Below are 24,284 nucleotides of genomic sequence, written 5' to 3' on the forward strand. Positions count from 1 at the left end.
TAGAGAAGCTGTGGCATGGCCCTGCCTACCTGTGGCCTTCCAGGACTTTCTGTGCTTCCTGCCAGTTGGGCAGCTCTTATGGAGCCCCTCCCCCATCCTGGCCAGTCCAGAGCTTCCTCTTGGGGAGGGTCAGCAAAACAGCAAAATGACATCTTCATTCCCCGCTTCCTCCTCGAACCTCCGCTTTGTCCCCTTGTGTTTGTTTTCTGCCCCTCCCCAGGGATCCCGACTCACGGTCAGCACAGGGCAGGGCGTGCCTGTGGCTCGGGCACAGCGTCCAGCATCCCCTTGGCTCCATCCTCCTCCCTTTGCCCTCTTCCCCCCAAAGGTTTTTGATGGGAGCAAAGCAGATTTAAGCCTGGCCCCACCTGGGCCTTTGTGCCCTCCCAGGGTTCCGCCTCTTCCAACCCGCTGGAGACACAGGTGGGCTTCGGCGCTCTGTGCCCAGAGGAGAGCCTCCTGGATGGGTAGCGGGTGGATGCCGTGGGTCATGGAGGAGGCCTCTGCCTCCTTCCTCTGTCAGGTGCACAGAGGTGCTTCTCCAGGCCCAGCAGAGCCAAGGCCTGGGTCCTGGCTGCAGTCCCCCTGTACCCCAGCTTCAGGGCTGCTTCTGCCTCTTGGTGACCAACAGAGTTGGTTGAGGAGAGGTCTCTGCCCAAACAGGTATCTCCAGAAGTGGCAGAGGGACCAAAGCTCCAGAGCCCACGAGCTGGCTCCTCAACAGCAGTGGCCAGGTTGGGCAAGGACAAAGGACTACTTCGGGGGTAGTTACAGGGAGTCCAGCCTGGGGCTGGCTGAAGGCCAAGTGAGCAGACTTTGAGAGCAGCTCTGGACTGAGCATCCTCTCCCAGAGCAGAGGAGGAGCTGAGCCTAGCTCCCTGAGGTAAGTTAACGGCAGGGAGCCTGAGAAAGCCTGGCCAGCAGGCTGAGGGCCAGCCAGGTCAGTCTCGAAGGGATTCCTGGGCTTTGGATGGTGGAGCAACAGGATTAGACTGCTTGGGGAGGGGAAGCACTGGGCGGAGAAAGGGGGGGGGGGCGGCCAGGGCAGGGCAGGGGCTGGAGGAAGCTGCAGAAAGGCCGAGGCCCGGAGACAGACAGGAGGCATAAATGGAAGTGACAGGGTCAGGCCAGACCTTTGTCCTGCAGCCTGATTAGAGAGTCTGCCCTGGATTTCTGAAACTTTGGGATGTTGTCGGACAAACTGGAGCTTAATTCTGTCAGAGCGCTGGGGAGATTAGAATTGACATCCTGGGAGCACATTCCTGGCTGGGCAGAAATCCAGCCCCCGCTGGGAAAAACCTGTGAAAGCATGGCCGGCCCGTGGTGGCGGCGGGGGTGCCCGTCAGCACCGGTGGCCACTGCAGCCTTGTGGGTTGGAGCCAGCAGCCTTTGGAAGGCTGGGCTGTGTCACTGGAAAGCACGGAGGCTGGGCACGGCCACTTCTGAATCTAATTCCCCTTGTGGGCCTTTTCCGAGCTGCCCTGCCTGGGGCAGAGATCCGAAGTGTGTTGAACCTCCCTTTCCCCATCTGAAAAGTACCTTCTGCCTTCCAGACTGCTCACCCAACCCAGCTTTCCTTTCCTTTGAACTTGGAGGCTTAACTTTGGGCAGGTGATGGGGACAGGCAGACTCTTCCTCATGCTCAGCTGGAGCAGGGCCAGGGCCTGCAGGAAGACAGTGAGCCTTCTCTCGCTCAGCTCCCTGGTGCGGGGTGGCAGGCAGTGCCCACCAGCACCCTGTCATCCCCAGCACATCGGCCTCCAGCAACCTCTTGAGATGGGCTTGTCCCTCTCTCAGAGCTCCCAGGAAACCCCTACGCAGACTATGCAAGAGAGGCCAGCAACGCATGCCACGCTGCAGAGGCCTCGGGCAGGATGACCACCCTCAGGCCAAGACTGCGAGCCAAGCACCGTAGCCCCAAACGGGGCTGTTTCTGGAAGAATTGAGTACCCCTCCCCACTTCCCTCCTGATTCTAATGACTTTTAAATATTGGTAAATATTTTGGCTGATGCAGGCTCTCACGGCAGAGAGCGGAGCTGTCTACAGTTCAGGACCTACAAATTATTTATTAAAGATCTGAGATGCGGCGCAATTATGTGGAAAGGGCCCCAAAAATTAAATAAATAAGTAACAAAATAAATAAATAACAGCCCCACTGGCCTCTTGAAGGCTTGGGGAGCTGCACACATGATTGTCGACTTGATGAAATCCCCCCGGATGTAATGAGCTGATTTTCTGCTGTTAATATTGCATCTGCTGATGAAGGATTCGTTAGGATAATGGAACGAAGCTAAAATATAAATGACTCCCTGTCAAGAAGCAGCTTTTGTTTGTTGATCTCCTGACAGTTCCCGGGCCAAGGCAGGGGTTTCTGTGTGCTCATGCATTCGGGAGCAGGCAGGAGGGCCAGGAGGGCCTCGGGGACCCCTGAGCACCTGGCTCCCGTTATCCTGGGCTTTCCCTTTGAGGTGGGACTGCCCGACCTTGGAAAGCCCTCGAGCCCCGGGGCGGGGAAGTCATCCCTCAGACCCACCCCGAGGGGGGCTTATTGCACGAAGATCCTGGGCAGTAGCAAAAGTTGTCTGGGGAGCCAGGCAGAGGGACGCATGGGCAGGGCCCATGTAGAGGGACCCACATGGGAGAAGACCCGCTGCCTGTGTGTGCAGGGAGTGGTGGCGCATGGGACCTACAGTCACCGGCACCAGCCAGGGGCCATCAGGAGACACCCAGCCTTTCCTGGTTTCTGCTCCCTCCACCACTGGGGACCGGGTCTTGCCGAGGCCCAGTCACTGCGGGCTGGAGGGGAAGGACCCATGTGGAACGAGGCTGTTCACCTTGGTGCCCTGACCTGTCTTACCTAACCCTCTGCTGAGCTGCCACTTGGGGCCCCCATTCTTCTCTTCATAATTACTTGCTCTTTCTTCCTTTTTAAAAAGCCGTATCATTTTTTATTGTGATAAAATGCACAGACCATAGAATTTACCTGTGTGACCATTTTAAAGTATACAACTCAGCGTCATTAAGTACATTCCCAAGAGTTGTATGTCACTGATACCTAGTTCCAGAACTCCTCCGTCACAGAAACTGCACCCACCAAAAGTCATTCCTCCCAAAGCCCTGATGATCACTAACACACTCCCCGTCTCCATGGAGTATGTCTCTGTTAGGATATTTCATATGCTTGGAGTCACAGTGTGTATCCTTTCCTGTTGGGCCTCTTTCTCCCAGCCTGTTTTCCAGGTGTATCCATGTGGTAGCATGAGTCAAGGCTCCATTCCTTTTTATGGCAGTGTAATATTCCACGGTATGGATAGACACGTGTTGATCCATTTGTCAGTTCATGGATGCTTGGGTTGTGTCCACCTCTTGGCTACTGCAAATGGTGCTGCTATGAACATTTGTGTATGAGTTTTTGCTCAAGTCCCTGTTTTCCCTCTTCGGGGTCTATACCTAGGGGTGGAAGTGTTGATATCTCCTAGCTTTTAAAGGCAGGGATCCTGGTGACTGAGGGCAGGTGCTTACTGTGCCAGACACTGTGCTGAGCACTTCTTCAGTGGGTCCTCACAGCAGCTGGCAGTAAGTTGCAGAGGCAGGATTCAGATCCAACTGTCACCAGCTCCGTCTTAAATCTATCTTGTTTTTTCTTCCTCATCCCAGCACAGTGTGGTGCACATAGTATGTGCTCGATAAATATGTGATGATCACACTGGAGCAAGACTGGGAGAGAGCTGGGATCAACTTGGGGAAGGACTGGGAGCAGTTGCTGTCTTTCTGGGCATCTGTCTGGTCACTGTGCCTGTCAGTCCAGCAGTCCCACATTGAGCCCTGAATGAATGCTGCTGAGCCCCTCCCAGCACATGGGAAGATCTTCCTTCCGACTCCTTGGCCAGTACCACTTCTCATCTTGACCTTCAAGGCCCTTACATACAAGGGGAGCCAAATTAGACTCTTCTTCCTGGGAAGAAGACCAATCCTGCCCAGACAGGTCTGAGGCACCGGTGTTGGTTCGTAGCCCCTGGGGAAATGGTGGCATTTTTTTCTCCTCCAGAGGGGTCCCAGGAAGAACCAGAGGCCACCTCTTCTCCTGGAGCCCTGAGAGAGTAAGGCAGCACCTCCATCCACCTTGGAGTCCCTGGCCATATGCAGTATTATTCGAGGGAGCATCCAGCAGAGACCTGAGCTGAGGGACTGAGTTGGGAAGGCCCAAGACAGACAGAGAGTGAGAGAGCCCAGGGCCAGCCCCACCAGCATGGCTCCCCAGCTGCAGGACAGAGGGTGCCTCTCTGCTTTTTTATGTTATGACTGTTGTTTAAAAAAGTCTCGGCGGGCTGGGGAAGTAGCTCAGCAGTAGACAGCGTGCGTGAGGCCCTCTGTGCAATGGCCAGTACCACCAAAGCCCTTCTGGAGCCGGGGCTTAACAGAACCCACTGGGAACCCCTCTCCTCTCCCTGAATTCCTGGGTCCTCCTTCTCCACCCTCTATAGACTTTTCAGGGTTCTGGACAAATGCCAGTCAAGATGGGGAAACTATGCCAACCAGAGGCCACTCCATCTCCCGGTTCTGGACAGCCACAGCCACCTGGCCCTCCCTGCCTTGAGGTCTTGGGTGCCCTTTTGCTGTGCTGGGATGGGCAGCCCGCTCTGACTGCCACCCGGACGAGACCAGGCACCTGCTGGCCTGTGCAGAGCCCGCGGCCTCTCATTGTCCTGCTAACCACTGTGTAAAAGTTTCAGGCGTCCTGTGACCTTTCCGTTTTGCCTGGTCACGCTGTGGATGGCCCACTGACACACATCCCCAGGCAGGCGCTGCACAGGGCAGGGAGGGGCCTGCTGGGGCCCTGTGGCCTCCTCCCCCCATCCCTCCTCCCTTTAGACTTCCCAATCTTTCTTTCTTTTCGCCTCTAGTTCTCCCTCCCTCCCTCTCCTTCTCTCTTTCTCTCTCTCTGTCTCTCTTTCCCTCTTTTAACATGGTTTTCCTAAAAAGTTTTTTAATCAATCAAATTTGAGGCAGAAAATAGGTTTTGTCACGCCTGGTCCCGGGATAGTGTGACTCTCACTCAGACTCCTGACAGCTCCTCAATGCAGGAAGGGGGCCAAACAGAATATTTCTCCGGGAAAGTGCCCGTTTCCATGACGCTGCCCCTTGTTGTCTGTCCGCCCCCCTCCTCAAGCTGCCGCTGACACGGCCCCAGCCCCTGTGAAAGGACAGGCCTGGAGAGGGGGTGCGTGAGGATGGGAGGTGGGCTGGGGGCAGGGGAAGGAGCCGGCCCTGGGGGGAGCCAGGCAGCCGACAGCTGTCCTGAGCCTCCATGGCCCCAGAGGGCTGGGGAGCAGGTAGGAGAATGGGGACAGGGGCCTGGTCTGCGCTGCATAATCAGCGGAGCCTCATACATACGGAGCTGGGCAACCGTGGGTGAGAGGCTCCGCAGAGCCCGGGACAGGCATTGGCTCCAGGCGACTGCGACGGATGAGCCTTCTCCAGGTCCTGGTACGCTGGTCCCTGCCCCGCCTCGCCCTTCGCCCTCCCGCTCCCCGTCCCTCCTGGCCTTTCCCTCCACCCCTTGCCCTTGGTGGGCTCCCTGCACCGTCCTGGGCTTCCTTTCTGGCCCGTGGACTCCAGCACCCCTGCCCCTGCGTGACCCAGGCCCTCTTCCCTCTCTAGCCCGCTTCCCTCTTCCTCCTTCCCATCCGTCTTTCACCCTCTCCTCTCTCCTCCTCTTCTCGCGCTCTTTTATAATTAATGATTAGTTTTAATTGGTTTGCTTAGGCAGCCTGACAGCAAATTAACAGAAGCCAGCCCAGGGCTGCCAGGCTGGCTGGGAGACCACTGAGCTTCCGACCTGGCCAGGGGCAGGGACGAGCAGGCCCGCCCCCCAGACTCCCTTCCTGGCCCGTGGGCTGGCTGAGCTCCGCAGCGGTCAGGCCGCACCGGGCAGAGGCAGCAGCCAGCAGGGCTTGGCGTATGGGAGGGTCAATTGGCCCACCATCCCTGGGCTTTTGTTTCTGTCCTCTTCACTGTCACACACTGGGGTCAGGTAGGAGGTGGGCAGGGCTGCTGCCCTTGGTCTGGGGCAGGGTGAGCTTTCGATTCCACCGTCCTTACCTAGGCCGTGGGCCAATCGGTTGGTAGTGACAACTCTGGAGCCAAGATCCTGCCCTTTCCCATGGACAGGAGGGAAGGAGCCACAAGGTTGCCACCATGAGCTTGGTTGGCTGCCTGCTGATAGTCATCCACCACAGCCTGCACACTCCAGGACCCAGCTGTTGCTGATTTGCCTACTTCTCTGCCCAGAGCCCTCAGCCTGCTGGTCCTTGGTTGTTTGGTTTGAGTAGTTAGGACTAAACACTGTGTGGACAGATGGACAGGTGGGTGAATGGGTGGATGGATGAATGGACAGGTGGGTGGATGAATGGACAGGTAGATGGGTGGACAGGTGGATGGATGGACATGTGGGCGGGTGGGTGGATGGATGGATAGATGGATGGTTGGTCAGCTGACAGAGTGGGACACTGGCATTTCTTGGGGACTTTCTTCCATGATCCTTCAGCACATTCCTTTCCCTTTCTAGCCTGGAAGGGTTTTGCTTAACCTGAGCCCCCCTGAGAGTAGGGCCCCCGCTTTCTGCTTCTTCCAGCTGCTCCACCTCTCAACTTCCTGACTCTTTGCTAGTCCTTGGGTGTGCCACCTACTCACTCAGAGGCAAGAATTGGGCATCGGGCACAGGAAGGGACAGACAGGAGAAGATGCCTGGCAGGAAGAGAAACGGGGCTGAGATGCAGCTCATGGCAGAGCGCTTGCCTAGCATGCTCAAGGTCCTGGGTTCCAGCCCAGGCCTGAAAATAAAAAAAAAGGAAAATCAAGAGAAATGAGATGATGTGTACTGGGTACTTCTCAGCCTCCCGCCACCTGCCCTGGGGACTAGAATCTGCCCAGAGAGACGGCCTCCCTGCTGCAGTCCGCCAGGCCACCTGCCAGGGGCCAGCGAGGAGCCAGACCCCAGGTGCATCTTGGTCCTTGTGCGTGCATCTCTGCCCCTCCCCCTTCCCCCAGCCCCAACCAACTCCTAGAAAGTTTCCTCCCGATTGTTCTGTGCGATCAGATCTGCAAGTTGCTCTCTAAGCTTCTTGTCACATTTTGACTTAATGAAGTGCAACTGCTGAGGGATTTGGGTTCAGCGCTCCGGTCTCCGCGCTCCCTTGTTGTCAGAAAACAGGGGTGGTTGGGGACGCCAACACAGCGCTGCAAGTCGTTATCATTCCGGTCAGTCTGTTTAACACAAAATTAAACAAAGAACTAATTAGTGCCTCATGAATTAATAAATGCACAGTTGCCGGGGAGGATGGGAGGGGAGGAAAAGGTGGTAGAAGGGAGATACTGGAGTTGTGGAGTTGGGGGCTTTGGGGGTCCAAGGGAGGCTAGCCAGGGCGCTATGAGAGACCTCAGACAGGAGAGCTTGGGATGGACGGGACAGTGACGACACCCCAGCCAGGGTCCATGAGCTCGGCCAGCGGAACCCACCGGAGCCTCCCCGTGGAGGCCTGGGGTCTCCATGCCTGGTGCTGTGGCTGGGCACATGGTCCTTCCACTCTGCCCCGCAAGCCTCTCCGCTGAGACTCCTCCTTTTCCACTCTGGGCCCCTGCCTGCCTCTGCCTGCCTCTTCGGTGTGGCTCCCCCTCTCCCTCTGCTGCCCCCTATCTCGTTTGCCTACCCAGCTCTCTGCAGACCCCAGCTCTCGCCGCTTGCAGCAGACAGGGGGGCATCAGAGGCCCACAGGGCAGTCCTCCACAACCCCTGCATGCCCACCAGACCCTCAGCCCTCCCAGAGGCTGTGTCCGGCAGGTGGGCTCTGCCCCGGTGGGCACCCTCCGCCCCAGCGGCCCAGCACAGGCAGTAAACGCCAGCAGAGAGCCAAGCCCTCCTTAAGAGGGCACGTCAGGTACAATTAGCATTATCTGTCTAAATATGTCCTGGGAACGGCAGAACGGCTGGTGGGACTGGGTGGCATTCCCGGAGCCCTGTGCAAGGTCACCTCCTCTCCTGCAATCCCCCCAATCTGATTTGGGGATTACACAGCCTAAGGAAATTGGTGTTATTCCTCTTGCATCATTGATAAGCCACAAGTGAGGGAGAGGAAAGAAAAAACGGAGCCAACAGCAAACCCTCCTGAGCGGGGTAGAGGCTGAGGCCAGGGCACAGGGCCTGGCTTAGCAAGGGCAGGTGAGGCCAGGTGGGTGGGCAGAGGCCTCCTTGGATTTTCCCTCTGTGCTGGGGGGTCTCTCCCATGTGAAGCTTCTCAAGTTCCTGCTGTTGGCTGGAGGGCCTGAGCCTAAAGCCTGGGCTGGGTCAGCTGTGTTGGTTGAAGCCCCTCGACCCTGTTGGGCCACTTCCCTCTCCCTGCGTGGACCCCCTGTGGTTGCCCTGACTCACTGGCAGGCCACAGCCTGTTCCTGAGGAGTTGATGCTGCTTGGTACCTGCCCTGGTCCACCCTTGCCCCTTGGACACCCACTTACTCTAGCAAAAGCTTGGCGCCTGTCACTTTTCTCTTCAGGCACCAGGGAGAAGAGGGTAAAGGGGTAGCCGATGCTGTGTTGTATCTGTCTCCAGGTGTCCCTTCTCAGCCACCGCAGCTCCACAGGAGCTCGTAGGTCCCATAACCAGAGCCCCCCATGCCCCAACTCCCATCTCTGCCTCCACGGACAAGAGTGCAAATCACAGCACACCTTTCCTCCCCTTGTTTAGGGCTGTCCTGAAATCCCTATTTCCCTAGTGATCAGCCCCGCTACTTTCTGAATTTTCGGACTTTGGTTGGCATTTGCTTAAATGGGTCAAAATCAGAGTCTACTCAGCAGGTCTGAATTGCTGACCTCTCTGGCTGGTCCTGGAGCATCAACCCCTCAACCCATAAAAAGGCAGGGAGCCCTGGCACAGAAAGTCTTGGAGGGCCTGCCCTGGCTAGTTGTGGGGCTCCTGACTAAAAAGGCTAACAGGAGCTGGGCGTGGTGGCACATACCTGTAATCCCAGTGGCCCGGAGGCTGAGGCAGGAGGATCACAAGTTCAAGACCAGCCCCAGCAACTTTGAGAGAAACTGTCTCAACATAAATTTTTTTTTAAAAAATCAGGTTCAGTGGCAAAGTGCCCCTGGGTTCAGTTCCCAGAACCTAAGAAAAGAAAGAAGAAAAAAAGACTGACAGTCTTTTCTCTCTCCCTCCCCAGGATGAAGTGACACCCCAGCAGCACTCGAGGCAGCTCTAGAACCCGCTAGGAGGTAAGGCATGAACGCCCTCCGCGATCCTGCGTCCTCTCCCCTGCTGCTGACCACTGCTCATCCTGGGCTGGGTTCAGTCCGGCTGAGCACCCAGGCGAGGTGGGGAGGTGGGACAGGAAGTGGGAGCCGTGCTGCCCCTTGGAACCTGGCAAGAAAAGATGGACCCCAGTAGAGCTTCTCTGATTGGCTCTTAGGCTGGAAATGATCCGGGACTCGGGGATTGCAGACTGGGCGCAAGGAATGTGCAGAGGCTGCATGGGGCCAGAGGACACTGGTGCCCAGGCTCGGGCTGCCCATGATGCCATGCACTGCTCTGGCCACTGCTGCTGGCTCTCCCTGGAAGTTCTGCTCTGGCCTGCCAGACAACCCCCTGCCAGTGCCTCCAAGGCTGTGCGCTGGCCACCTGATTGGCCTCCTCCTTCCTCGGACAGCATCCTGCCTTTCCCCAGGCCCAGGACTCCCCCTGGGCTGGGCACACGGGGCTGCCCTGGCCTACCCAGCCTTCACAGGCTGTCACAGTCCCCTGGTGGCTCAAGGAACCACAGGGCCACCGGGCCTCGGGCCCCAGGCAGTGCCGTGTCAGAGGTGACCGGTGGAACGCCAGTGTTATGTAAATAGCGGGGCCTGCCCGGCGGGCGAGCTGGCTGGCTGCAGCCATCCATCATCCCCTCTCGGCGGGGCGGGGGACAGACACGGCACCGTGCGCTTGGCTCCAAACCTGTTTGTTTTCCCTTTGTCTCTCTCATTTCGGCCCGGCTGCGACCGGCTCCGGGTTTTGTCCTGCTGACCCCCTCCCCTCAGGAGGACGGGGGAAGGGAGGAGAGTCCCCAGGCTCCCACCGCGGCATCCCTTTCGTACTTCAAAGGCTCCCCCAGCATTGTCTGCGCCGGCGGGCAGTGGCCCTGAAAACGTGATCAGAGGCGGCCCGGTGTAGGGCAGGCCCGGCCCGCGCCCTGCGCTCTCGCTGGGGCCTGTGGATTCCTCCCTTTGCCGCCAGCACCACCCTGGTTACAGCCTGCTCCCAGGTCCTCTCTGGCCTTTTTCTCCCCGCACCCCTTCTCACTCCCTCTGGCTGCTCCTTCCTGTTCTCTCCGCCTCAGCCTCCTCTCAGAGCTTTGAGAATCTAGCATTGTAAGAGCCGTGAGCCGCCACCCCTTCCTATCATCCCTGAGAATCTCCAGCACCAAGAAGCACTTCCCAGGATGCTGGGTGCTGGAAGTTGGCTTCCCATACCAGGGCTTGTTCTTCCCCTTCTTTTCTCCACCCTCTGCTCATGTGAAAGTCTTGTTTCCTTTCAAGGATTCAGCCCCAGAAGGTCCAGGTAGGACCCTCTTGTTCCCTAGGCAGCAGTTTGGAGCAGGCACACAAGTCCTGAAAGTTGGTCCCAAGTGCCTCCATTTTCTGAAGCAGGCGTGGGCTAACTCTGGCTCCTGAGTCCTATTTGGCCCACAGTCTGTTTTTATAAATAAAGTTTTATTGGTAACAGCCACGCCCATTTGTTACCATGTTGCCTGTGGCTGCTTTCGCTCTACAGAGGCAATGTTGAGTGGTTATAACAGAAACTCTTTGGCCTACAAAGTGTAAAATATTTCATATCTGAGCCCTGGAGGTTCTGGCTGCTGCTCTCTGTCTCTCTCTCTCTCTCTGGTAAAATATACATAACATGAAATCTGCCATCATAACCATGTTAAGTGTACAATTTCCTGGCAGTAAGTGCATTCACAGTGTGGTGTGGCCGTCATCCTGGGCTCAGTGAGATTGCTCCAAGGGACTGGGCATTTGTCTGGGAGCCCTAAACTGCGGGTTGCGAGCGGTTCGCAGTCCTGGTTTCTTGGGGAGCCCCCGTCCCTTCTCTCCTTAGGGCTTCATCTTCTGCTCAGTCTTCCTGACTGTAAGTCCCGGCCCTTCTCTCCTCATCTGTGCTCCTCCCAGCTCTGACTTTCTCACAGCCTTTAGAAAGCTCTTTAACCTGAGGTCCAGTTTCCTCTTCTGCATGGTGGGAAGAGCATCTACTGGACAGGGTTGTTGGGACAAGTGGGTGAGTTGTGGCTAAAAGTGGCCAGCTCAGGACCCAACAGGTAGGAGGTTCTTCCTCCTACCCAGAGCCCGTGTCTCTACAGTGGGCACAGGCGACCACAGCCATCCCTGGGCAGGTTCCCTGGAGCTGCACCTGCTCCAGACACTTGTGACCTGACCCCTTGAGAAGGCATGGCTCCTGATTCCAGCGAACCTGTGGAAGAGGATAACCCCTGGGCCGTGCACTGGGCAGTCCCGGGCCTCCTGTTTCTGCAGATGACCCTGCAGATGACCTCTCTGAGTGCCAGCATCTCAATCTGTAAAACAGGGTCCTGACCGCCATGCTGTGCTCAGCATGCTATGGCCAAAAAGAACCGGATGCTTGGGGACAAGTCCTGAAGGCTGGGGCAGGTGCTGCCAAGAGGGAAGCAGGTCAAGAGTCTGGTTCTGAGGTTGATCCTGTTTGGGTCAGGCTGTGGTGCTGGCTGAAAAGGCCCTGGAGCTTACTTGGTGGGCAGTTGTTCTGTCCAGGGTCAGGGCCAAGGCTGCTGTGGCCCAGCACAATGACAGCGGACTCACCTGGGGGCCAGGCTCCAATCCCTAGAGGAAAGGCTGGTGGGCGGGATGAGAAGGAAGCTTTGCATATCCAGTGTCTGGGGTTGGAGCTGAGGTACATGCTGGCCGCCCTCTCCTGCTGGTTCTGCCTCTGCGTGGGCACCCGGCCTTCTGTGCATCTCTCTGTACCCCGGGAGTTTCTCTCCCTCCTCGCCTTGCCGCCAACCCCCGCGACTCCTGGCTCCCTCTCCTCTCTTCTCCTCTCTCTCCTTTTCATCTACTCGGAAGGCTTTACTTTACTTCCTTGTCACCCTAATTGATTGCATTAACCTTTCAGCGTATTGGATTTCCCCGGCATCGTGCAGAGAAGCCCTGTGCAATATGCTTATAATCTGAGCCATAATGGACAGTTTGCAGTCAACAAGCCCCTTCTCCCATCGGCCCCGTTGACATCTCTCTTGCCCAGGCCACCCTGGCCACTTCCCTGGCTGGCAGGGGTGGGGCAGTGGAATGGGGCTGGGAGGAAGCAAACACACACTTGGACCCACCAGTGTGCATCCCTGCCTCTCCTCTCCCCCAGCCCTGCTTCTCTTTTTCCAAGTTCCTTGGCCCAGGTCCTTGACAGGCCTCTGAGTCCGCTTGGCTTGGCTTTCTGCTCCTGGGCCTCTCTGCCTGCTGAGTGACTGGTGGGGCTGGCTTGGATTTTGTGAAGGAGAGGGTTCCCTCTTCCACCCAGATGGTTCCCAAAGCAAACTGTCCCTCTGTCCTTTGCCTGGGTGGCCTGGGAAGAAGGATGGGAATGGCTACAAGGTGGGGGTGACTGAGAGGTGAGTCTCTGGCTTTGACGGCCCCTGAGCCAATGGCAGGCCTCTGTAGGCCTTCTGGCCAACTGGCTCACTCTGGCAAAGGGTGTGGGGGCCCCGGGGAGAGAGAAGAAGGGGATCCGTCAGAGCCAAGGGAAGAGAGAGGAACACTGGCCACCCGCGAGCTAGGCGGCAGCAGCTTCTCCCAGCAGCAAGGACCCAGCACGTGACGCCTCGGCAGCCCTGTCTCCTGCACCCGTGTCATGCTTGTGTGATCTGGGTAGTTGGAGAGATGTCTCAGGGCCTCGATTTCCCGCCTGATGTTTAGCAGTAGCTTTGAGCAGATCCATCTGCCTTCATCAGAGGAAGAGAGACGGCGCAGGCGACAGGCAGTGAGCCAGCCGAGGCCTCTGTGGGGCAGGCCCACCTGGCCTGACTCCACTCCCGGAGGGCACCTGCTAGTCCAGCAGTAGGCAGAGGAGCCTGCCCCATACCCACTTCCTGGTCCTGGAGCTCAGCCCCAGGCCGGAGCCCCAGCCCCTGTCCATCCTGGCCAGACCCTCGGCCCAGCAGCCTGGTCAGCCAAGTCGTCACTCGTGACAGGATGGGATGTCAGGTTGAATACATTAGTGTCAGGCTGGAGGAGCAGGAGGACGCTCCCATTAGCCCCAGTGGTGCTTCCTCTCTCCCACACTGTTCTCGCCCGACCCCGTGCCTATCAGCTTCTCCTTCCGACCCTCCCCGCCTCCTCCCTTCACTCCATCACTCCGAAGGGCAAGCTTTGGCAAGAGAGAGCTGGACCTAGGTCCTTCCCATCCTCTCCCAAGGATTTCGGGGGTAGGCAGAGGGCACAGCAGGGAGAAGCCGGGCTGCGAATTAAAGTTTGTGATTGTCAGTGTCAGGAGAAGCTAAATAACCCTGTAACTAGTATGAAGGTGAATTCACGGTCTGCTGCACATGGAGAATACGAGCGTCTGCGAGACGGGCGAGTTGCAGCCCGGGAGTCCGCCTGCCATGGTGGGTAGCCTCCTCTCCAGGGACCCGGCGGCAGGCAGGAGGAGAGCCGTGAACTCTCCCGCCCCTGCCAGGGAGCAGCTGCCCGGGAGCCCCCACCAGGCACCCGGGGCAGCTCAGCGGCTTGACAGCCTGCGGGCCCTGGCAGCAGCGACTCGGGGATGTTTGTAAGCACCAGCAGTATACACTCAGCGACACCAGCCCGGGGCCCCATCCTAACAGCCGATCCTACTGGGTACTTGGGTGCCCACAACCCCCAAGTAGTACTGTTGTGACTCCTGCCTTTTCTCCCCACTTTTTTTTTATAACTGCTTTATTGAAATATAATTCACATACCATAAAATTCACCCTTTTAAAGTGTACAATTCAGTGGGTTTTAGTATATTCATGAGGTTGGGCAACCATCACCACTGTCTAATTTTAGAACATTTTCATCCCCCTAGAAAGAAACCCTGAACTCATTAGCAGCCGCTCTCCACCCACCCCTCCCCATAGGCCCAGGGAACCACTAGTTATTATTCCCTTCAGATGCTGAGGAAGTGAAGGCTCAGAGAGGGCCAGTGACTTAGGTAAGGTTGCACAGTCAGCATATGACTGGGGGACCCCAGAGCCAGCGCTCCAGGAGGGACTGTTCCGTGTCCTGGCTGTCCCTCTGCCCCACATACACACACATGCCCTACCACGTGCTTCTGACAGTTTGGGCTCAAGCATGTACGTGCACCATCCAAACATGTAGGCCCAGGCAGAGACACGCATCTCTTCTCCCGAGGAACACTTGCGACTCCATGCAGAAAATCTTCACACACCCCCATAAGGGTGACTGTTGCCCTCCCCTGGCTGCTCCCGGCTTCCCTTGCCCAGCCTCACTCCTACAAGGGAGGCTGGGCACAGAAACCAGTAGCAATGAAGAGCTAAAGTGGCCAGAAAGACCCAGGTGGTTTTGGACTTTTAAAATGAGAAATCCCCATATCTCTGGATAATTGTAGCTGAAATAAAAGGGACAACACAACATTCCAAAACAGGTCCTGCCCTAGTTCCGGTCATCGGTGAGGCTGTGCCCACGGGGTGACCCCAGCCCCCTTCCCCGCCTCCGGCTCTCTGCCTCCCGTCTCCCACTCTGGCCTCCCTTCTGTTCTGTGTTCCTCACCCATTTCCTTCCCATCTGCGTCTCTCTTTGCTCGGGACCCACTTTCCCACCCCAAAACTTAAAAAAACAAAAACAAAAACAAAACACAACTTCCGTGACCAGACTCTCACCTTTGCAAAATTTGGGAATTAATGTGAAACCCTCACCGTTTCAGATAAGAGATAAACAGGAGCACCAGAGACAGAGGGAAAGGTAGGCGAGAAAACGAGTCTGTTGCATTTGGTTTGGGGTGTTTTTTCCTCCTTCTTCTCTCTCCCTCCAAAGCGGAGGATCCGGCCGGGCCAGTTTGGATATTTATTAAGAAAAAGCCAAAGATAATTAACTTTTTTGTTTTTGTTTTGTTTGCGGTGCCTCCCCTGCTGGCTCTGCTGACTGCCTGGCAAATCAAACCTGTTCCCTGCTCCTGGTGCTGGGCTGCTGGCAGGTCTGCCGCTGACTGCCCTGAGCCTGCCGGGGCCATCGGCTGCCCACCCAGTCCCCTACCTTGGGTTTTAGACCCTGGGTCCCTTTATGCCACCACCGATGCCACACCCCCGGGCTCTCCTGACTTGCAGAGCACCCTTTAGAGGCGGGTAAGTGGTGTGTGGGGGAGGGGCTACCGCTTGGGGTTGTGTCCAGTTCTTCCCTCAGAGGCGGGTGGTCAGACAAAGTCTGTCCCATGGGACAAGGGCATGCCTCCTGGCCGGTTCGGGTCTACTGACTTCCCAGGAGAGGGTCAGGAGAACAGAATGAGCTGGAAGTGCAGGGAGTGACCAGATTTGGGCCAAGTTGGTCCCACCCTTGTCCCAGAAGGCTGGTACTCTCCCAGGACCAGCGGCCCCTTGGGAATACCCAGGAGAAAACTCTGGGCCACAGAACCATCCCCTGGTGTCTGTCCACCTCCAAAACCAGTTTCTGTCCTGTTTCCATCTCCCACTGGCCTAGCTGTCAGGGGGCATGGCAGAGTGGCCAGGGAGCAGGGGTTTGGGCAAGAAGCCGGCTGCCCCTGGTCTGCTGTCCTGGAACCACATAGATCCTGGGGTCAAGCTGTGACCAGAGCCCGAGACCAGCTCCTGGGCCATGAAGATGGCACTGAGAGTTAGAGACCTCCTGAAGGGGGACAGAACTGAGAAGATCTTGGAGCCAGGACAGCCAGAGAGAGGACGGACATGGTGCCGTGCTGAGCTGGCTGGGACCGGGGTGTGATTCGCTCCTGCCATGGCCCTCCCCAGCTGGGCAAGGGGTGGCCATTGTGAGGTCCTCTAGGTGAGGATATTGCTTTGGAGCTGGACACAGAGAGAAGGACATTTTTCAAGGATTTTTCTGGCCCCTTTTTTTTTCTCTGAAATATAAGGATGTGCAATTTTTTTGGTTTCAATTTAGCATTGGAGAATTTTATAATTTAGTAATTAAAATCTCTGATAGGCTTTAGAAATTGCGGCTAATTGAATTTAATGGGAAGATGATTTTCAATTTTATTTGATTACCGGGACCCCTGGCATCGGTATTTATGGGAAAAAAATGGGAAATGTGCTGTGTGGGCTAAGATGGCATAATTGAATTAGGGATAATCGGATTTCTCCGTCATGAATTTCACTATAATTTTCCTATAATTTTCCATTAGATATCTAGTTTACAAATATTCACAAAGAAATGAAGCTCTTTCGGAATGGAGATTGCCGGCTAACAGGATTACGGGCCAAGCGTGCGGCTATGCCAGCCCCTACCCTGCCATAATGTGATCCCTGTGTCTGCCTTACGCTTAGCGTGGATTCGGCCCTTCACTCCGCCACCCACTCTGTGGCTCCTTCCTCCCTTTGTTTCCTCTTCATCCTCCTTTGCCCCCCGCTCTGACACCCACCTGTCTGTGGCCCATGCCGTGGGCTTCCGTCCCCCAGCCCCCTGCCCCTCATGCTTCCTGTCCACACTCTGCTGGCTCCATATTCTCCCGGCACCCTCCCTGCATCAGCCTGGGGAGTGTGCTTACACGCAAACGCACAGACTCCCTCGCAGGTGCGAACATGCTTGTTCATATGCACACGCGGTCCTTTGGCCAGCGCTTCTGTGCCCTGGCCCAGTCGCCTCAGAGGGAACCAGTTTATTGGGATCCTGGGGTGGGGTGCAGGAACAAAAGGAGCTTTGTTCAAGTTTATGTGAAAGTTACAAATTCAAAATGAGAGCAGATAAAGCATGAGATACCTGGTGTGTAAACAGGTTGGTGAGTGAGAAGGCCCCAGGCTCGGGAGGGAGAGAATGAGTGGGCACACTGGAGGTGCAGGAGGACAGGAGCCAGCCGGGCAGCTTGTCTGGGGAGAGCGGGCGGCTTTCCTTGGTGCTGGAGAGCTGCCTGGGTGGGTAGGATTGCTGTAGCGATTTCCACTGCACTTTTTCTCTTAGGGTGGGGGATCTGAGGAGGAGCTGGAGGCTCTGGGCCGGCGTTCTGGAGACCAGAGGGATCTGTGGCATTAGGTGTTCCATCCAGACTCCAGGCATGAATATCCTTGCTATGGCCCGGCCTTGGGGTCTCAGAGGTCATCAAGGCAGAAGTAGGCCTCTCCCCTTGCTTTGAGCACACACACCCGGAGACACCCAGAGAGGGAGAGATCTGGGGACCTCTTCCATTACGCGGCCTCTGACCCACAACCCACGACCTCAGTGTCCCGGCCTTCTTGTCAGACCTCAGATCCTAAAACGCCAAGTTGGCCTCAGTTTCTTGCTTTTCTGACCTGTTTTCCTCTACGAAAGGCCCTTGCTTTAGGGAAGGGCCCACCCCGCCTTTGGCAACTGATTGGAGCCAGCTCAGATGCTGTCCAGGTAGCCCGGGCCTCCCTCCACCTAGGCAGCACACGGCAGCTCCTTGGTCTGCCCTGCCTGTGCTGCCTCCTCCCTGCCCTCCTAGCTTACCCCGCAAGCCATTCCTCGCGTCTCAGCCCACCGGAGGACGCAGACTTAAGGGATGGCTGATCCATTTGGCACTGCCTTGGTAACTGGAAAGGGAGATGCTTTCCAGTCCACCCAGGTCCTCCTCAGGGGTCACTCCTGACCATCAGCCAAAGCCCAGAAGGACATTCAGAGCCAGCCAAAGGCACACAGGTCCCCTATGGAAAGAGCTCCCCATCTGTGCAGACACCTTCAAATGCACCTGGAGGAAGCCACGCCCCACCCTGTCACATCAGGCTGTCCCCTGCACTCAGTGGCCCACCCCAGGACTAGATGGCTAGAGTGACAGTTGTAGCAGGCCAAAGCTGCAGGAGGGCAGAATCCTTGCTTTGGGGAGCCTTGGGCAGCAGTGCCCAGAGGTGGGTGTGTGCCCCAGAGTGCTCCTGGACGTGCGGATGCCTTCTCTGAGATCCCTGTAGGGAGCAGAGCACGTGGTTTCCCTGGGCTCCAGTTGTCCTCCCAGGCCTGGCTTCGTGTAGCACGAGGCTTGATTGGTTTAAGGAGTTCCTGTCCCCTTACCCAGGGTCTTAGGGCCAGGGGATTCTCAGTAAAGACTCTGGGCCTCTCCAGATGCTGTTTGTGTGTAAGGTTGGGGACGGAGAGGGTTGTGTGACAGCCAGGAATGGGGGTTACCAAAGAAGTCATCAGAGAGGGCTGTGGAATAAACTCAAGATGCGACCCTCTTTGTGAGGCCATTTAGAACCCAAGAATAATCAGGAAAAGAAAAATAAGGGGAAAGTAGGAGAAAGAGTAGATTGTTAACTCCCTTGACATATTTGCCTCAAGGCCTCCTTGGGCCCCTCCCTTTGCAAAATAGAAATATTGCAGAAATATGCCAGTGCCATTTTGCTGAATGCTGCCTGAGACCAGGGAGAGAGGAGGGCCTGTTTCCTTCCCCTCATGGGAAGGGAGCGTGGCCCCTCTGGACATAAGAGAGAAAGGAAGTAGGGAGAGAGAGGAAGGTGGAAGGTCTGCCTTGCAAGTGGCAGAGAGCTGGGGACACCAGGAGCAGGTCCTGCATTAGAAAAACTGTCCAGAGTCCTGCTGTCCACTGGCACTTTCCTCTTTCCTCGAGCCCCTCCAGGGCCCATAGGTAACTTGGCTTATTAACATATATGGCTGCAGCAGGGACCTCTGGGGATGGGGCATGTCTGAGAGACCCTGCAAACTCTGTGGGAGAAAAAGGAGGGGAATAAGGATAGAACTAAGTGCCCGGTTCAGCCATGAGCAGGTAAGGACTGCAGTGAGGTCCAGTGTCAAAGCCTGACCCCCAGGGTACAGAGGAAACAGGTGGCAGGACCTTGGCACTTAGGTTGATGGGTGCCTGCGCTCTGTCTGGCAATGCCGAAGTAGGGTGGGGAAGAAGCCCAAGTGAGAGTGCTTGGGCTTGACCAGCGGGGGGGTGGGGGTCCCCAAGGAAAGACTGTGGAGGCTCCGGAAAGTAAGGGGACACCAGTCCCGGACGCTCTCGGACGCTCTCGATGAGCAGTGAGGCTGTGGCCTGACTGGAGGCAGGAGGAGGGAAAAGAAAGGCCCGGGGACGAGGGACGTGCGTCGCCCGGAGGGCGCCAGGGCCCATTTCAAGGGCAAAACCAAAGCTAAGCGGCGGAAACCCCAGTGTGTCCCCGGCGGGCGCTCCCGGGAGCGCGGGTGCGAGTTTCCCCGACACGCCCAGCCCCACCGCCCGGACTCCTTTCTTCCTCCAACTCAAAGAGCCGCCGCCACCAAGTGAGAGAATCGGGATATGAGGGGGAGCCAGTCGTTGATACCCCTGGAGCCGCGGGCCATCGGGCAGCGCCAAGGGGAGTGCGAAAGCGCGCGGCCCGGGAGGCGCGGTCCCGCGGCACCTCGCACCTGCGCCCGCCCGCGCGGAAAAGTTTGCGCGGCCGCGCGGGGCGGCGGCGCGTGGGGCGGGCGGCCGCGCGGGCGCCGCGGCCGTCGGATCGCGCGCGCGGGGCCGGAGCGGCGGAGGGGAGCGTGCGAGCGCGCGCGCCGTCGGCCGCCGAGAGTTGGCGCGTGCGCGCGCGCGCCGTCCCAGCGCCTCGCTCGGGCCCCGCGACAGCACCCCCCCCCCCCCCCCCCGCCACCTCTCCTCCCCCGCCCGCGCGGCCCCGAGCGCGGAGTCCCCGCCTCCCTCCTCCCGAAGTCAAAGGTTCGGGGAATCACTGAGCCAGTAGGGCCGGCCGCCCGCCCGAGCCGGGGCGCGAGAGGCGCGCGCGGGGGCGAGCGCGCGGCGCGGGCGAGCGCGAGCCCATTCACTTCAGCACCTCCGCGAGGCGGGCGGGCGGGCCGAGCGCTGATCTTTCACCTGCCGGAGCCGCGCGGGCCCGGCGAGGAGGCGGCGCCGCGGCCGCCCTGCCAATCACCTCCCGCCCGCGCGCTCGCTCCTGCCAAACTGTTACCCTGAGTGTTACCGTCAGGAGCAATGACATCAGGGTTTTAAAACAACTTGTTATTCGGGGAGTAATCAGTTGCAATTAGGCATTAATTAAGTATTATGAAAGTTGATTATTTAAGTGAATTCGGCTTTCGACTCTCCGACTATGGTGAGTACCGGGCGCGGGCCGGGGGAGGGCCGGGCGCGCGGCGGCGACCCCCGGGCGGCGGGCGGCCCACGGCCTGGCCGGCCGCCCCCCAGGCCGCGGCCGCGGCCGGCTCCGTTCTGGCCCGTGAGCTCGGCGCTGCGGCCGCGCGCGGGCCGAGCGTGAGAGCGCGCGGGACGGCGCCGAGGAAAGTTTGGCGGCCCGGCGCCCCCGGCCGGGATGCGCGGGGCCGGCGGGGAGGGGGCGCGGCGGCGGCGGCGGCGGCCGGGCACTAACAGAGTCTCTTCTCTCCCCTCTCTCCTCGCGGCGTGCCTGGCAGAGTTTGGGACCAAGGAGCGGAGCATGGATCTCGGAACAGGTACCGGCCGGTGGGCGCCCGGGAGGCCGCGCGCGGCTCTTTCGGTTCTTTGGCGGAAGTTACTGTGCGCAGCCCGGTCCGCCCGCGGCGGGGCGGGTGCGGGGCGGGTGCGGGCCGCGCGAGGGTCGCGCCGCCGGCCTCGGAGGGCGGCTTCGTTGTTGTTATTTGTCACTCGCCTGGTGACTGTGACTAATTTGATGCTTGTCATTATGAAAGAACCGAGAGGACGGGGAGCTGGGGGGCACCCAGAGAGAGGATTTAGGGGGTTTTTGTGGGGTTTTTGTTCTCCGTGTTTTTTTGGTGTTTTGTTGTTTTTTTTTGTTTTTTTTTTTTTCCCCTTTTTGGTATGGCTCCGTGTTTTTTTTTTTGTTTTTTTTTTTTTTGGGTTTTGGTTTTTTGTTTTTTGTGTGTTTTCAAAGTAGTTTACCCTCCACAAAGATCTCTGTGTGTCTGGCAATGGGGTGTGTGTTTTTATTTTTTTAGTGGGGGGTGGTTTAGTTTTTGAAAGCAGCGTCCTGTTGGGAAAGGTGGTTAGTCTGGTTTCGGGGCGACTGTCTCAAGGTAAAGGAATTTAATTTATTTGGGACAAGGCTGTGTCGGATGATCAAGCTGCTTATTATGGCTAATGAGTGTTTTTCACCTGAGAATCTGTGGGCTGAGGCGGCTGTTATCAGTTCAAAGTGAGGGGCCCAGGACTCTCCCAGCCCCTTTTTGAGCTGGCACCCTGGAAGTGGGTGATGGACCAAGCTCCCAACTTAGGCATCTGGGTGCACCACTGACCTGGGCAGAGTTTATCCTGGGAACCCAGTGCCTTACCCCTGGCGATCTAAGAGTTCTGTCCCATGAGGAATTCCAACCCGAGTGGGTGAGGACTGCCCTGAGCTCTTCAGGCTTCCCTTGGACCCTCACATCCTTGATGGTCGAAAGCAGCTCTCTTCTTCCAAAGTGTCTTAAAAGAAACAGGTTCCTAACTCATTGGGACTGATCTCTGAACCCTTCTGTTTCATTTATGAAAGGCAAGGCGCTACAGCGGTTAGAGTTGGTATCAGACTTTTTGTTTGCGATAGGCCCAAGTTCACAGCATGGTCTCTTGGGACCGGGGAGCTGACATCTGAACCTCTGGTCAAAGGGAGTAGGCAGCACTGGGGAGAGGGACCAGGGTGGGTGGCATGGTAGGGGACTTTGGAGCTGTGTGCTGTTGGTTAGGGGGCCTTTCGCAGAATTTGTAGACTGTGTCCCAACAGGTGTGATCTTGGCTAATGGGCTGAGGTCCTCAGGACTTCTGTGCCCAGGAAGGGTGTGATGCCCCCTGCTGGGCAAAGTTGTGAAGGTGTCTGAGGCCAGCTGCCACCCTGCCCCTCCCTGCCTTCCACACCCACAGAGAACCAGCCCGCCCCCACCTCTAGTCAGGTGTCTCATCACCTCCTCTCACGCCCCACCCCCTTCTTCGGAAATGGGGCCCCCACCCATCCAAGCCAAGGAGCAGACCTAGAGATGGGCCAGGCGTTTTTGCACTGGCCCCTACCTGGCCCAGGTGAGCCTCTGCAGTGGGCGGGCACAGAGGCTGGGCATTACTTAGTTGGGAGGCAGGCTCTCCTGTCTTCCTCCTTCTAATTTGGGTGCCAACTGGAGCTGGCGCCAGTCCTCCTGCCATACCAGTCCCTCCCAGGCTGCTGTGGGGGCACCACTCCACAGAACTTTTGTGGGTGTCCTGATGGCCTGGCAGGAGGCAAGTGGCAGAGCCTCCTGGGGCACCTCCCAGAGCCCTGGGGAGACTTACTTCTCCCAGCACTCCAGGGACCGACTCTGGAAACTTTTCCTAGAAGCCACAGGGCCCTGGAGGTCAGCTAGAGCAGGGCACTCCCAGTGGGACCCAGGCCTGGACTCTGGCCACACAGAGTCCAGGGTGTCAAAGTTCTGGCTGTTTCCTGGAGGAGTCATCTGACGATATCATCTCAGCCTCTTCTCTGAACTTGGAAGTTTCACTTAATCTCAGAACTTCAGAAGAAAAACACTTTTCCTCACTTCACAAAAAAAGGGAAGCAGATAGGGACTTTGAGGTCAGTCCCTTCTGAGCCTATCTCTGGGCCCACTCCACCCTTCAGGACCTAGGAGCATCTCCCTTGACCTCTAACCCTTGGGACTCACAAGGGACACTGCCTCATCTCTGGCCAGGGCTTATTGCTGGTGCAGTGCAGGGCTCTCTTCTTTTGAGGGCAACATGGACAGCTTCAGCAGAGGGTCTTTTGGTGCAGGACAAGACTGGGGACGCAGGCCCCAAAGAGTTGCCAGCACAAGTATTGGATCATGCGTTAACATCCCCTGTGGCCCAGGACAATCCAGGCCCTGAAGCACTCTGGCCATAAGTGATTCAGTGGCAGGAGAATCCAGGCTTCTCAGAAAAGGACAGCAGGACCTCGAGACCTTCAGGGGCCATGTGGACCCCATTTCCCCCACCATGGTTCAGCCAAGGGCTGGATCAATCTGGACGTCTTTAGCAATAAAAAATGCCGATGTCGTCCTAATTCACCAGGCCCCGAGATGACAGCAAATTTACATTTTTTAATTAAACTAGCAGCCAGTTTTTATGAGAGGGGGTTGGGTTATGCAAATCAAATGGTTGTGTACGGAAGATTAGGAGAGTTTGGGAATAAATTCCACAAATGCTAATAAAAAAAAAAAAAAAAGGAAAAAGAGAGGGAGGGGGAGGAGAGAGAGGAAGAGAGGAGGACATAGTTCCATTAGGCCCTTTTAGAGTGATTTCCCTCGGGGAGGGAGCCGGCCGGGGGAGGGGCAGGGAGGAAGCTTTCAAAGACAGGTAAACCATCCTGCCTGGGAAGCTCCCTGGGATTGTGCCCCTACCAGGCTGATTCCTGGGCCTGAGCACAACTGGAAGCCAGGGTGAAAGCTGCTGTGAAACAGCCACTTTGAACTTGCCCTTGATCATCTGAGTTATAACACTCCTCTCAAGAGGAGCTGGGGAAGGGGAGGGGCTGTCCAGTACAGGATCCAGAGTCAGCTCTGCTGGGTAAAGGACCTAACAGGCAAGAAGGCAGGTTCAAAGGGATGACTGTGGAGCACAGGGGCATCTGGTGAGGGGCAGCACTGCCCACACAGGGTCTGTGGCTAAAGCCCGGTGGTCCAGTCGCTCAGAGGAAGCAGTGTTGCTCTCTGAGGCAGGCCCATTTCTCTGCTGCTAGGGCTCCAGGCTGGTACCCCTGCTGTGTAGACAGACCCTCCTGTGGTACACTTGTGCAGCCTTCCACTGTGGGGAGGCCAGGCAGGCAGGGCAAGGAAGAGTGCAGACCACCTTCCTGTGTGGAATCTGAACCCAGCTCAGCCCGGCTGCCCCTGTGCCAGCCCACCTCCAGATTCACAGAACCTCTGTGAGCCACCCATTCAAGACTGGGTCTCTCCAAGAGTGGAAGTTTCTAGGAACCTTGCTAGCTCTGGTTGCACCCTCAACCCAGTGCACAACAGGGATTGGGAAGGGTCTTGTGTTATTTCTGGAGGAGGGGTTTCATGCTGGCTTTGCAGGGTAGAGCAGATTGCTCTCCATTTTCCTTCCTCCAGCCCACACTTGCACTTGGCCAGATACACCCACTCAACCAGTCTAAGCTGGGGCCAGCCCCTGCAGTCAGGTTGGGCACCGGTTTTGCC

The 24,284-nt window shown here is 57.3% G+C and overlaps 1 protein-coding gene across 7 annotated transcripts in view; it reads left to right on the top strand.

Annotated features, from left to right (window-relative positions):
• The window catches only part of Casz1 (castor zinc finger 1), a 139,907-nt gene that overhangs the window by 68,288 nt on the left and 47,335 nt on the right, over window positions 1–24,284 (top strand). For 3 of the 7 annotated variants that reach the window (XM_047549806.1, XM_047549819.1, XM_047549813.1), the window contains exons 3-4: window positions 9,218–9,269; window positions 20,586–20,624. In XM_047549806.1, coding sequence (XP_047405762.1) covers window positions 20,609–20,624 — 16 coding nt within the window. In that variant the 5' untranslated portion in view covers window positions 9,218–9,269; window positions 20,586–20,608. Of the gene's footprint in view, window positions 1–9,217; window positions 9,270–15,293; window positions 15,377–20,118; window positions 20,270–20,585; window positions 20,625–24,284 lie in introns of those variants that run through there. The other 4 variants (XM_047549803.1, XM_047549836.1, XM_047549824.1 and 1 more) reach the window with 3 other exon arrangements.

The sequence above is a fragment of the Sciurus carolinensis genome, chromosome 1, assembly GCF_902686445.1.
Source record: "Sciurus carolinensis chromosome 1, mSciCar1.2, whole genome shotgun sequence".
NCBI lineage: Eukaryota > Metazoa > Chordata > Mammalia > Rodentia > Sciuridae > Sciurus > Sciurus carolinensis.